This window comes from Gouania willdenowi, chromosome 4 (genome assembly GCF_900634775.1).
Source record: "Gouania willdenowi chromosome 4, fGouWil2.1, whole genome shotgun sequence".
NCBI lineage: Eukaryota > Metazoa > Chordata > Actinopteri > Blenniiformes > Gobiesocidae > Gouania > Gouania willdenowi.
The window spans coordinates 11,869,787-11,884,962 of NC_041047.1; the positions used below are offsets into that span (position 1 = coordinate 11,869,787).

Sequence of the window (15,176 nt, forward strand, 5' to 3'; positions counted from 1 at the left end):
TAAATTATTAGTACTATTGCATTTACGGCTGAGTGTGTACTAACCTCACGAAAGCATTACAATTGTAGCAATTCATATTAATGCTTCAAAGAACATAACAATCATCCAGAATCACACACGCTGACTGCGGTGTTTGAAATATCCTCTTTTGGTGAATTAAAATTTTTTGACCAAGAACCTAAAATGCACTTTTGGGCCATTTTTGGCTGAAAATTTTCGGTGCATCACTAATTATTATTTCTATAGTTTTTATAATTTGCTGTCATCTCCTGCCATATTCCTTGTATTTTCAGTTAATGTTCTAATTAAGATAATTTCCATCATCATTATCATAATAATCATTTTTAACTAAAAAAAAAATTATAAAAGCCCATGTTTTTAATGCTTTAATTTGTCATTTTTCCACTCTCTATCTCAAGTACCTCCTGTAGTGCCATTGCGTATCCCTAGGTGTACACGTATCACCATTTGAGAAACACTGTGTTAGAGAATCAGCCAAGCAGGAGATGTTACGTCTCTACGTCCTCCTGTTTCCCATCAGGGGAAACAAAGGCGCTTAGGAGGAGACCGTTATAATCACATTAAAGACCTCTGGCAACAACTCACCAGCAGGATGTTGAAGAAGAAGAAGGGAAAAAAAAGGAAAAATAAGGAGGTCTGCCATCTTTCAATGACCTCAACAACTCATACTTTGCCTGAAGCAATGCAACGCTCCTCCAAAAATCGTATGCATCTCTTGGCAACGTGAGATCCTCTTTTCAATGGATCCAAAGCGCACACTTGTTTTGGAAAGTGTAGTTTTGGCAGGTGAAGCTTTCATATGGATAGCGGGAATCGGTATTGAACTTACGGCTGTCACTCATTCTCTTCTTTTTAAGACAAACCGTGTCAGAGGGAGTGCTAATATTTGCTTTGCTTGGCATTTTGTTGCACAGAGTGGAACACAAACAACAGGCTGCACCGTACACGACATTTGAGAGACAAAATATCTAACAGGAAAGCAGACACCTGGGAACACATGAGAAATAAAAAAGAACTCACACATTTTTGACAACAATGTACCATGGAATTTCTTCAATGCGCTCGCTGTGGAGGAACAGAGAGAAAAGACGGTGAAAGGAAATAGAAAGACGCACAAACAAGAGCGACAAACAAAAGAATGACATTTTTGATGAAAACTTTACAGCCTAGATGTTCCCAGCAAAGGGAGAAGGCTTGACTGCATGGTGGCTTGCTCAGTGAGTCTCTTGCAAAGAGACTTTTTTTTAATGTGCAAAAGAGGCAAAATGCATGAGGCTGTGTGTTTACAGGATAAATGCTTGGAGGCATTCCCCTGCTGCTTCTCTGAGGCAACGTTAGATGACGAGGAGAGAGAAACTGGCGCTGAACCAGACGGCCCTGTGTAGTGAGACGCCGCACAAGACTGAGGCCTTTTTCTGGCTGACGCTAGAATAGAAATGCAGCAGCTTCTGAGGCGCTCGCTGCAGGCGTGGTGAAATACTGAACACAGGGAGAAATGTGGAGACGTTTACAGTGCAGGGCTTTGTTTGTGTTGTGTGTCGGTTTCTTGGTTTGTGCAATTTTGGAGCATTTATTTGTGTGTTTCATGTTTACTAATCCTTCTGTTTTTAGCTTTGAAAAGTAAAGTAACATTTGATGTTCCTTTCAATGGGCACAATAACATCATACTGATGGGAGAGCATGAAAGATCTTTGCTATAATTAGTTCAGTGTGGAAGTGAAAATAAAAAGCCTTCTAAAGCCTACATCTGTGTATATCCACAAAAACCTTTTCAGCAATAAAAAGAAGACCTAAAACTATTTTTCTTTTGTTTACTTTTGCCCTGAGATCATTTAAGATATAAATATATTTATTCATATAAATACATAAATAAGAGTCTAAACTTCAGAAGGATGTTCAAAAGTTTACATATTACTTGCCTATATTATATTATGAATTTATGATTTGCCATGCACATATTTTCTGTTTAAACTAATTTTCCCACCATTTTTAAATTTTAATTCTATTACCCACAATTTGCAACTTTTAACCAATTTCTGTGGTTATTAAAATCCAATTTCACCACCTTGCCACAATTTTTCATTTATTTATTTATTTTATTGCATAATTGTGACCATCTCCAGCCCTCCCTAAGAAAAACTGCTACTAAATATGATGTTTGCAGTATTTTTCTGTTTGTTTTTCTCAGTATCTGGTTGTGAGATGTCCACTTACTTGCAGAGGGGTCCAGTGTAGTTCTCAGGGCAGAGGCAGGCGTAGCGGTCTGGCCCATGCAGACATGTTCCTCCGTGAGCACACAGGTGGTTTTCACATACGTCGATCTGCTCCTCACAGTCCACACCGACGTAGCCGAACTCACACGTGCACTCGTACGTCACTCCGTGGACGCTGCAGTTGCCGTGAACGCACGGATCAGAGGCGCAGGTGTTTGTGTAGAAGTCGCAGTGTGTGCCGCCCCACCCGCTGGCACAGCTGCAGTTGTAGTTGTTGAAATGGTCCTGGCACTCCCCTCCATTCTGACAGGGGTTGGGCTCACACACAGACGCACCGCCACAGCCAATTAGAGGACGATTCTCCGAAGTCTGGATGAACTTTTCCTCCTGCAGACGAGGTAGGTTCACATCTGAGGAGCTGAAGTAAGAAAGAGCGACTCCACCCAGCTCCACGGTGCCCAGACATCCAGCCAGGGACCAGCCGACATCAGGAGCAAGGCCTCCAAGGAAGATGTCAACTCCCTGTTTGAGGAAGTCCAGGTTTCCACCCTCACCCTTGGAAGTGCTGGCTTCTTCCACTTCCTCGTCCAGCACCAGAGTCCAGCGTGAGGTTAGAGCCCACGGCGTGGCCATGAACAAGTGCACACTGTGCCATTCCCCATCACTGACTCTTGTCCTGCTGCTAAGGCTGACAGGGGGAACCATCCCCACCTGTCCATCCTCTTCCTCCATCAGTCCATCACCTTCAGAGGAGCTCTGAAGCTCAGTGTAGAGGATTCCATCCTGGACAGAGACGGTGATAAATGCTGAGCCCTTCTCTGCGTGCAGAATGGCTGCGTTACGCTTCCGTGTGCGTAGATTCAGGGACAGGTTGGTTATGTTTCGCCATATGTGTCCATTCCCCCGATAGGACAACACTGTGCTCTCGTTCAGGAAGGTCGCGTTGGCATAACCTGAGAAAACAAATGGAAACACTTCAGTTTTCCTCTTCATTTATGATATGAACCCTCTTAATCAGCATTATAATAATATATTAATTAAAAAGTCCCACAGCCCAGGACCAACACATCGTTGATTAATCGTAGAACTGTAGATCCTATAAAATAGAGGGAGTTTTTTCTTCCCACTGTCGCTAAATGCTTGTTCATGTGGATCTTGTTTTGTTCTTTTTCTTACTATGGATTTTATATTTTATTAATCGCACTGAGATGACTTTGTTGTAATTTGCGCAATATAAATAAAGTTGAGTTGAGCTTGGTCTGGTTTTCCATTCACACACATACTGGTACATACTTCCAAAAGTCTGAAGAGAAACCCTGGCCCTAAAAGTTTTTCATGTGGCCTTGTTGTTTGGGAATCACACATATAATTTGTTATATATGGTTATAACATGTTTTGGTAACATTTTACGTGAAGTTTTATACATAAGGCTGACATTACGCTGTCATTATCTGTCATTAGCATGAATAAGGTGTCATGAAGGATGTCATTAAGTAGCGTTTGCTAAATTATGACACCTTTGGAGCTATTGTATGTTGGCATTTTTTGGTTTAGGTGGAGGGATCTAGTGGGGTTAGGGTAACACACAACACTTAATGACAGCCTTCATAACACCCTATTCATGCTAATTGCAGGTGTCATGTCATAATAATGACAGCGTAATGTCAGCCTTATGTATAAAACTTCAAGTAAAGTGTTATCCGTGTTTTTTCACGTGCTTCTTGAACACATTATAATTAAATACTTAGTGAAGTCACACATCGTAATGAAGGCGACTAATTATTAAATCCTTTAGTTATGAGTATGTATATATATATGTTGTGTACAATTATTTATGTATCTATTGTAATGAAGTTGATGTATATGGTGTGATTAAAAACTGTTGATTGATTTTATATCAACGGATATTGTATCGTAAATGCATTCACTCTGTATAGGAATCAACAGTAATATTATAATAGATTATAGGGTGATAGGGGGTGGGACTTAACAAGTTTATACTACATGTCAAACTGATCTTTGTATATTTTCTTTACTGGTTTTTATGTATTTTTTCTTTTTAATTTTTGTTTGAAAAAAAAAAAAAAATCTTAATCAAATACAAAGAAGGAGGAATAGGTGAGAATATTCCTTTGATTTCCATAATGACAACACAATTTCTATCCAAGGATTGATACCTGATATAATTAAACTGTTTTTCAAATGATGACATCCAAATGCATTATATTTAAACTAAATTGTTGTTAAAGATGTATATTGATAAACACTTTTATAAAAGGTGATATTACAAATATTCAGCTGTCATATATTTACTGAGGGACAATAGGATGGATTCTGAGGCAGATGGTCAATCAGGGCTAATCCCCATAACAAAAAAAGCATAAGGGGGCTTGAGGAAATCCTGTGTTCAAAAGCACTTACAGAACGTATTGTGCAGAAAGATTTGGGTTGGTAAATATTTAAGAGTGTTGTATCACTACATCTTAACCAATTAGGACTCTATCGGCTAATTCTACAAATAAGATCAAAGATTAGGTAACTTCCATTTACTCAGAGTAGGACACAAGCAACTCCACGTTTGGGATTAATTGTTTTTATGTAACAAAAATATGCTAATCCTGCCTCCAAGGACCTAAGCTGAGAGGTTTGTAGAGCCTTTTGTCTTAGTACAAGGGCATCAATCTCATTTTAGTTCAGGGGCCAAACATGGAGTAGTTTGATCTCAAGTGGGCCACAGATTTTATGCAGGAAAACAAGTAATTTCAATATTATTGTGCCCTAGTTTACACTTCTACGTATACATAAAATACAAAATATGTAATAAACTGACAATATTCTAGCAATAAGTGACAGATATCAGTTCCAACAGGATCTTCACTTTAAATTTCATTGATTTTGTGACCAATTTCTATTATTAATAATAATAATAATAATAATAATAATAATAATAATATTATGTAAAAATGTTAATGATTTTGTAAGAATTTTTAGTTTTTTCAACAGTTTAACGTTAAAATGACTGCAATCATGTAATATAAGCACCAGGAGTGTTGAGTTTCATTTACATGATTAATGTTTTCTCCTGCGGGCCGAATTGGATGCTCCAAAGGGCTTTGAGGATTTAAGCTTTAATAATAATGCATTAGATTTTATATAGCGCTTTATCATAGACATTGAAAGAGCTTTACAGAATCAAGGCATTATTCTTTCTTTCCACACTTAGTGGTGGTAAGCTATTATTGTAGCCACAGCTGCCCTAGGGCAGATTGACAGAAGTGAGGCTGCCATAGTGCTCAATCGGCCCCTCCGACCACCACCAACACTCAATCACACACTACAATCATACAAGGCAATGTGGGTCAAGTGTCTTGCCCAAGGACACAATGACATATACCACTGGAGCGACTGTCCCCCACTGTGGCCCCTGGAATTCTCAGTGGTCCCCCATCCAACTACTAACCAGGCCCAGACCTGCTTAGACAGGCTGGTATGGCCACAGCTTTGAGCCATGAGTTTGACATGTGGCTTAGGATGACTTTGACTTTGAATGTATTGTGACCTATGGAGATGATGTGACTTACATTCAAAGCCCTGACGGAGCATCCTGCACTCTGTGTCCATGGGGCAAGGCGACAGCTCGCACCATTTCACCTTCTCACAGCGCTGCCCTGATGTGCTGGGGGGGCACGCGCAGGTGAAGTCATCCCATTTTGAGTAGCACATCCCCCCATTCAGACACGGGTTCCTCTGAGGATCACAAACACAACATGGACCATTGATTTTCCACACGTTACTAACATTGTAGAGTGTCTGCTTCTGAGGTGTCCACTCACACTGCAGGTGTTGTCCCCGGAGCATCCGGCCGTCACATTTTCCATGAGCTCCAAAGGAAATGATGTCAGCGATGTGTCCAAACCAAAGAACTGCAGCCTCCTGTCGCTGATCCTCAGGTCCTGAATGCAACCTTTGAAATATCCATCCAACACTGACGTTTCCCCCCACTCTAGCAAACCTCCCACATAGACAGAGTCACCTGCTTGGACGCTGACATCTCCAACTTCCACTTCACCTTGTTGCTGATTGGCTACATCCAGTGTCATGTGACCATCTTTGACCTGTACACTGATAAAGTGCACCTCTCCGTCATGGACGGCACCTTCTGCCTTTAGGCTCTGATTGTTATTGAGCTGAAGCGCAACCTTGCCCTCCTCCAGCCACATAATCAGGTACTGGTTACTGTTGTTAGCGAGCGCTACCAGGAGTCCACTGGGCCTTCGTGTGCGCACAAAGAGGGAAATGGAGAGGTTTTGCCCCAGGTTCTCAGTGATGGTGAACACTGCATAGCTGTGAGAGTCCTCATTACCAAAGCGAGCGGTCACATGTTCTGGAAAGATGGAAAACCACGGACAACGTGAGCAAAACCATCAACCAAAAAAAAAAGTTCTTTAGAACGTATTGATTACTGTCTTCAAGGTAAAAACCAGTAAACATACATGCTGTGTTGGAAATCGCACACTAACGTACGACACAATACACACTCAATGAGTAAAAACTGTCTACTATTTACTATTAGTATGATGAGGAGGTTTAGGCTTGTGACAGTTCCCATTGAAGTAAGCTTCCAAGTTTCCCAAGATGCATTTCAAACCTACAACGATAAAAACCTGAAGCACACTGAGGCTAAATTCTTCACCTTTGAAAGTTCTGAAAACATTTTAAGCGAGAAAGTCACCAAGTAGAATATTAACATGTGGTCATTTGATCCATAAAACTCAGAAACAAATTTCATGCTGACATTTTGGAGATTTTCAGAGACCATTCAGTTGCCATTGTGCAACTGACTAAACTTCCGGTTAACTTCAAAACATGAGCTCTATTTACAGAAGTGTTAAAAACTAATGGAAGACAAGAAGAGATGCTTTTATTTTGAAAAGGGGATGTTTGATTTTTAGCTTGAAGCCGGTCAATTTTACGTTCCGCTTGCAATGCATCATGGGGTGGTTGAGTATGACTAGTGTGCCGCTATAGTATACATCTGGGTATTTCTCTTGTACTCAATCTCTCCATACTATCTAATGTTAACGTACTACATCCTCCATTTGACATCAGACTTAGCATTAGTAGTACGTTAGTATGCCATTTTGCACACAGCCCGGGACTTAATCTCCCATTCTTCTAATTGAGAGACTGCCATTCCAACTAATGAGTTCCTTCAGTCAGCCATTAAAGATGAAGATAATCCAGATGAGATAACAGTAGCTTCATGGTCTTCACCTGTGATTGGAGCTTTGCTTTGTCATAGAAATAATCAGCAGAGGTGAAATTAATTACTCACGTTACTATATTTGAGTTGCTCTTATAGGTACTTGTACATTTCTAAATCAGTAGTTTTACTTTTACTTAAGTACGTTTTGAAAGAAGTAAAGTAATTTGTTACTTTTCTACAACCAACCGTTACTGAGTAAATTATTATTGTTTGTTTTAAAATGATCAACGGACATTGTGAAACTACAAAAAATGAAATGACCAGTCAACAATCAAATGCATCACGTCATACGTCATGAGTATTTTAGATATGACGTACTTGTACTTGTACGTGAGTACAATTTCAGTCAAGTAACAGTACTTCTACTTGAGTAGGATATGTCAGTACTCTTTACACTTCTGATAATCAGTTGTTTTGAATGTGGCAGTGTAAACCTACCCTCCTCACAGTCGGGTCCTTCATAAGGCCTTGCACAGTGGCACTGGTAGCTCTGCCACAGGTTCACACACCGTCCTCTGTTTTGACAAGGCACATCCAGGCAGCGGTCCCTGTGGCTACAGCCTGGGGACACATTGACAGCAGAGTTGCTCAGCCATTCCTCTGGGACAACAAGCTGCCAGTCGACAAAAACATCCCGCATGCAGCCTATGAATGCAGGGAGAGCCGACTGGCCATAAGGACCACTCAACTCTGAAAGAATTCCTCCAATGAAAGTGTTCTGAGGAGGAGCCACGGGCCCCGCTACGTTGCTTTGAATGGGGGCCACCTTGTGACAGGTCTGGCTTTCACAGCTTTCAGCATAAGTCAAAAGTTTCAAGCTGAGCAGCCAGTTTCCAAGTGCAGCCTCCACAGTGTGCCACTGTCCATCAGCGACTTCGTGCAGAAGCTCCAGGACTTGGATTGGATTTTCTAACTCAGTCCCAACTAAGGCCTTTTTCGTCAGTGTGAGACGAAGCTTTCCTCCCTCCAGCTCCAACGTGAGCAGCAACTCTCTGGTGTTTCTTTGAAACAACAAGGCTTGGGGCAGCACTGTCTTAAAGCTGAGGGTGACGTTACAGGTCACCTCCACATCAACCAGAGGATTGTGCAGCAGTAGATAGCCTCTGCGTTCAAAGGAAAAGGTGGTGGGAGTCTGACAGAGGGGTCCCGTGAACCCTGGTGAGCAGGAGCAGGAGTATCCATGGGTCCCATCCAACAGGAACGGAGAGCAGGAGCCGTGGTTCTGGCATTCGTGGCCCTCACAGCCCACCAACCTCACACTGCAGTTCACGCCCCCATAAGTGAAGCCATCCAGACTGCGTCTGAGGCAGTGGCAAAAGTAGCCTCCAATTCGTCTGTCACATCTGCCTCCATTCTGACACGGACTGGGTTCACAAAGGTTTATCAACTCTTTGCAGAGGGAACCTGTAACAGAGGGGGAAGGTTATATAACATCTTGCTTGCTTTAAAAAGTAATAATTTGTTTCAAAACACTGAAAAATGCATGGGAAACCTGTAGTCTGAGTAGAATATTGTTGTTTAAAGCTAATTTAACAGGCTTATTATAGCTTTCATATTGTACTTGTATAAAATACCACAGCCTGGTATTTAATAGCTGTCTATTACCAGCACTAAATCATTTTACCTGTTCCAAGCAACAAAATCCCCCAAATCCATGGTGCAGGTGTCCACATCATGCCAATACGTTTTCCCATGAAACAGACCTAAACTTGCGTGAATGCACCATATTATCGTGTGTGTGTAGAGACCATTCCGACAGAGGTCTCCTTGTTGTCGTCTTCTGTACAACACGAAGGGCTGAGTGGCTCCAGTCAGGAGACCAGTAAAGCCAGATCCTGAGGATTAAGCTAATGCTCTTTGGCCACCTCAGTGAGTCTGTGCCACTGCCAGTGGCCAGAGTGGATTTCTACAACACGTTTCCCTGCAGGCAGCAGTCGTTTATGCTTAACCTGCAGATCAACTCTTGTGTAAGCTGGATTGTAAGCCTTTACGACGTAAAATGACCATTTACAGTGACAATGTCATAACATAGACGTGAAACAGAAAAAAATGTTGTGGATAAAAATGATATATGTAAACTTTCATGCCATTTTCACTCCCTCTCTGTAGTATTTGGACAACAACATATACATGACGGTGGGGTCATAGATGCTACCGGTCTCACTTTTGTCTTGCTATAATAGAGCGCTAACGGCTAACAGGTATCTTAGGTTCACCAGACGGGTGACTAAATAACCTGTGTATAACCTGAACAATGCCTAATGCTGTCACAGCTCCTCCTCTGCTAATCAGCCTTACGCACCTCACCTGTGTATCACAGCTGCAACTAACGATGTCGTCTCCCTCTGCTGTAATCAGGCTCTGCTCATCCAGTTTATCAGTTTACTTATATTTAAAACACACAGAAAAATGCTCGTTCTTTATTTATTGTACCTGCCTTTTTTTATGCTAGCGTACTAAGTGAATGCTCAGGGTACAGCATGTGACAGTTTGCCTTCTCTTGGTTATTTTGGACAGTGTTCCTCAAACCTTTTTGGGCTTAAATTACCGCCTTTGTCCGACAACAACATTTTGCTTAGAAAACTATTTGAAAACATCTATAGAGCATAATGATGGAATGAATGAGCGCTAACACATATTGTGGAAAGAAACAGTATTTAGTGCAGTGGTTCTTAACGTTTTTTTGATCATATCAAAAATTTCTGGCGACCCTAAAGACAATTAGTTTTTAATCATGTTTGAGCTCAGATTTTTCTTAGATTTATATTTCACAAAGTGAAAGTATAGAATACAGTTGTTTAAGATAATGTGTTGTTTAAATAATAAAATAATAATAATAATTTAATCTATTTTTGAAATTTCAGGCGACCCCAAGGTTGAAAATCACTGATTTAGTGGCTCCTGAATATATTTACTTCTATAGTTTTTATTATTTACAGACGTCTCACACCTCGGGTGGGACCAAGACTGACTCTATTTGTTCATTTTCCACTCTCTCTCTCTCAAGTACCCCTGTAGTACTCTAGGGGTACACGTACCCCCATTTGAGAAACACTGATTTTGGAGATTCTAAACAAACAATTTAAATTATTTTAGACTGAAATCAATGCAAAAACTCATGTATGCTTGGAAGGACATACTGGATTAACACAAACATTAAGGCACGACTATTAGACATCTACAACAGTAAAATATATTTATATTTATATTCTACTGCATGATTCATGTATTTTTAGTGTTTTTAAAATAAACTTATCTCTCACACTGGGTTGGACCTACTGGGTGGAGGTTTTTGGCCTTCAGGTGAAATGTTTAAACCCCACTACAGAAACACAACATCAACAACAAAGCAGTCTTTTTTTTGTTCTGGCATGCAGCTGTGCAGACAAAGGCTTTGAATTTAGTTTTATAGGAAAAACACTGCGGTCATAAAAAAAAAAAAATATGATTTTCTTGAATTTGGTTTCCAAACTTTACAGCATTGAACTTGAAACTTTGTCTTGAGAAGATTGTGTGTCCATTCACACAGTGAAAAGGGTTGTAGAGAAAACAAGTGTATTTATTTTATTTATTAATTTATTGGGATTTCATGGTTTTTAAGTTGCTTAGTTTGTCACAATGTGAACGTTTGCATAAAAGAAAAGAAAAACTGTAAATACATCATTGAGATACTAAATACTTAAATTTGTAATTTGCGATTTTGCTTTACCTTTTGATGGCAAAAACAAGCATTTACAAACCCTGCAGGTGTAACGTACCTGTGGTCCCTTCAGGGCAGCTGCAGATGTAGCCCTCAGCATGTTGGTGGTCGTATTTTTCAGGCAGTAGAGCTTCACTGCCGTACAGCTCCTGCCATGACCTCTCAATGCAGTGACCACCATGCATGCACGGACTGCTGTGACACTCATTGATGTCTATCTCACAATGTCGACCAGTAAAACCTGTAGATATAAGAATCAGAAAAAGGCTGTATTTTATATCAGTGGTTCTCAGCTGACCTGGCTTTGGGACTCACCATCAACATTTACAAAGAAGCATCAACACAAACTAATGATTTATTTTTTTTCATTATTAAGAAACACACAAAAATATGGTGCAATATGTATCATGATATCACTGTGCATTAGGCTCTATTTTTTTTTCACTTTAAAATAATGTTTCTTAATATTTTTTAATGTGTACACAGAAAACTCCCACACTTATTAATTCATGGAAGATGTGTTTTTTCTAAGCAGTATTGAGAAATTGAAAAGCGTGTTATTATTATCGCCCCCTACCATTGGAGGTAAGAATAAATGGGACTGAAATCCCACTTTTGGGTCCCGACCCACCAGTTGAGAACCTCTGTTCTATACACACAGATATTTTTCATCTCCAGTGTCCAGTTTACATCTTATTTTGACTGGATACCAAAGTTAAAATAACGGATACACTTGTTGTTACTGTAATTGAGTTGCTTTTACAGGGACTTTTTTGAGTATATTTCTAAATCAGTCATTTTACTTGTACTTAAGTATGTTTTTTTAAAAAAAAAGTAAAATAATGTGTTGAATTTCTACACCCAACCGTTGCTTAGTAAATTGTTATTTTTTGTGATTTTTTTAAATTTTTTATTTCCGTTTCATGGTCTCTTCATAAACATGAACTTCAGTTTATAAAGGCACCTTGAACATAATCTTAATGTTCTTAGTCGTGTCATTTCTGATCAAAGTCCAGCCACTTTCTTGGGTTTAGGTTGTGGTTTCTACCTATTATGTTATTACCCACGTGGTACATTTGACATGGCACAGTTTTAGAGTTCATAAATGTACTTGGAGCCTGATTAAAAAAAAAAAAAAAAAAATCACTTTGAATTGAATTCATAGGTGTTATTTTATTTTCCAAATAATTGTAAATTTGTATACAGATGCATTTGTTGAAAATAAATTGTGCAAGATTTGGTCTCTTCCTTTTTAAGTTTATACATGAGATGTTTACTGTACGCACCCGTGGCAAGATTTATTACCAAAAATAAACTTTTACTTTAAGTACTATTTAATCGAGCTACTTTATACTTACTTGAGTATTCTATGTATGGCTTACTTGTACTTATACTTGTGTATAATGCATTTCGATCAACTAACAGTACTTGTACTTGAGTATAATTCATATGAATCAACTAACAGTATTGTACTTGTGTATAGGATATATCAGTACTCTTACACAGTGAATAGCTGGACTCACCAGGCCAGCATTCACACGTGTAGTTCCCCTGGTTCTCCTTGCAGATGGCACTGTTGAAGCAGGGCTCAGAGGAACACAGGACTAAAGGTTCCTCACAGTTTAGTCCAGTGAAGGCTGTGTGAGAACAATCACAGCTGTATCTGGGACAACCACACAACGAGATGGATACAAAGCTGGATTAAAAAAAGACTTGGGTTTAGGTTGGGTTCAAAGTTCGGGGGGGATTATTATAATAGTTGAATATAGAAATATTCATGTGTACAATATGTGAATATTAAAAAAAAAAAGTGCACGAAAAATGCCAGTTGTTTCTCTATTAACTGGGATTATTTCTTTAACTCTTGAATGCTTTTGTGCACTTTGATGACAACACAACATTTAAAACATTTATTGTGATTGCTTCTACAATAATGTATATTTGCCAATGTATCATTAGGCCTGACACATCATTAAACTTTAGTTTTTCTATCTTACTACTTGTGTTGTAATGGAGTCCTATTCAGTGTTATAGTCAGTGTTGGGTAAGTTACTCTAAACTTGTAATATATTTATATTACTAGTTATTGGCATAAAAATGTAATATATTTGTATTAAAATATTACTGTTTTTTTAGTTACACTACTTTGAGTTACTTTTGGTCCAGAACACTAATTATAATCACACTGATAGTGTTCAAATAACAAGTTTTATAATAATAAGTTTTGTTTCAGGAGCAGAAAGTTCTTTTTTGTTCCCCATAAGTTATATTTTACTATAATGATCATCTTTTTTTTCCTCAAATAATTGCAAACAGTGAGAAAACAAAGCAAATGTGCACTTAGATTAAATAAGCATGTAACTTGAGTTACTTTAATTGAAACTACCGTAGTAATATATTACCACTTTTCACTTTTTTTACACTACTGAGTTACTTCAAAAATAAATATATTACTGTAATATATGTATTACAAAAATAATTAGTTACTCCTAATACTGGTTATAGTATTGGTAAAAGTTGTTGTGTGTGTTCAAATGTATTGTGTATTTATTTATTGGCTAATGACAAATTTAGTCAGAAGCAGTGGAAAATGATCCCAAGCTGTATAAAAATCCCACCTCTTCCCAAAGAAGTTCATCCGGTTATGGGGGAATACGTTTGACCATTATCTACATTTTCTAGGTTTTAGATTTTAGTCTATTCTCTTTGTAACTATACTTGCCATGTATTGAGGTTTGAATACAAATGAATAAAAAAAACCTTTAATCAAAAACTAATTTCTTTATTTTGTCATCTGAACAACACGCCCCTTCGTGTGTATGGTACAATTCAAATCCTGTAGTTCATGGGTGTCCAAAAATGCATTTTAGTTCAGGGCCAAATACGGACCAGTTTGACCTTTAGTGGGCCACAGATTTTAGGTGGACTTCTACCACGTATAAATGATACATAAATAATAAAGTATGTGAGTTTATCACTCCCTGCAGGATCTTGACTTAAATTTACCGGATTTGAGTAAAATTTGCCAGATTTTGGTTAAAATTGAAATTCTTTCAACAATTTGAGATAAAAAATGACCTGATCTGATATTAGAACTGGAAAACTGAGCTCTGCAAATATAGTGGATTTTAATTTTTTTTTTTTTTTTTTGTTATTTTTGTATTTGGGGGGGCTGAGATATTTACAACTGAATTAGTTGGTGAATTACAAAATGTTTCACAATATAATCACAATATATTAGTATTAATAATACATTATTAATAAACAAACGTTTACTATAAAATTATTTCTTATATTTATCATTTTTAATGCCTTGAAGGCAACATAATTTTATGTTAAATTTGAGTTAAATAAGAAGATAATGCCTGAATATTAATTGTTCAATTTATTAAGATCAAATAAAATTAGCCGTGGGCCTTGAGTTTGACACATGTGCTGTGGTTCATTATACGATAGCAGCAACTCTACTCATTTGCTGCCATGTATCTGAGCACACTAGGAGTTGATGTGTTTTCAAATGGATCAACAGAAGGTGGAAGATCAGCAACAGGAAGTTAAAAAGTCACACAAAGAACTAAGGCATCACAAGCTTTAATGCTCAGTCCATCAAAATCCCTTTTTCTTCTGTATTTTCTCCACCTTAAACTGGACTGAACTGAGCTACTCACCCATTCACACCATCTATACAGAAAGCCCTGTTTTTGCATGGCTGCTCCTGGCACTCATTGATGTTGATTTCACATCGGTGTCCTTGGTAACCAGCCTGGCAGGTGCAATTGAAGCCCCCAAAGTTGTCCTCGCAACTGCCTCCATTGAGACATGGCTGTGATTGACACTCATCAATCTGGACCTCACATGTGACCCCTAGAAGAAATCAAAGCCAGGCAGGGGTCAAGGGTCAGGTGAGAGAGTGAGGAGGATGGAGAGAAGCTTTTATCCTGAGGGACTGTGATCATGAGTCCATGCTTTTTTATCT

General features: G+C 38.7%; 1 protein-coding gene across 4 annotated transcripts in view; it reads right to left on the reverse strand.

Annotated features, from left to right (window-relative positions):
* The window catches only part of crb1 (crumbs cell polarity complex component 1), a 33,319-nt gene that overhangs the window by 13,066 nt on the left and 5,077 nt on the right, over window positions 1-15,176 (reverse strand). The window contains exons 3-10 of one of the 4 annotated variants that reach the window (XM_028445570.1): window positions 14,869-15,064; window positions 12,724-12,857; window positions 11,259-11,441; window positions 7,939-8,904; window positions 6,068-6,618; window positions 5,816-5,981; window positions 2,236-3,187; window positions 1,042-1,086 (exon numbers count right to left, since the gene is read on the reverse strand). In XM_028445570.1, coding sequence (XP_028301371.1) covers window positions 1,042-1,086; window positions 2,236-3,187; window positions 5,816-5,981; window positions 6,068-6,618; window positions 7,939-8,904; window positions 11,259-11,441; window positions 12,724-12,857; window positions 14,869-15,064 — 3,193 coding nt within the window. Of the gene's footprint in view, window positions 1-1,041; window positions 1,087-2,235; window positions 3,188-5,815; window positions 5,982-6,067; window positions 6,619-7,938; window positions 8,905-9,124; window positions 9,207-11,258; window positions 11,442-12,723; window positions 12,864-14,868; window positions 15,065-15,176 lie in introns of those variants that run through there. The other 3 variants (XM_028445569.1, XM_028445571.1, XM_028445572.1) reach the window with 3 other exon arrangements.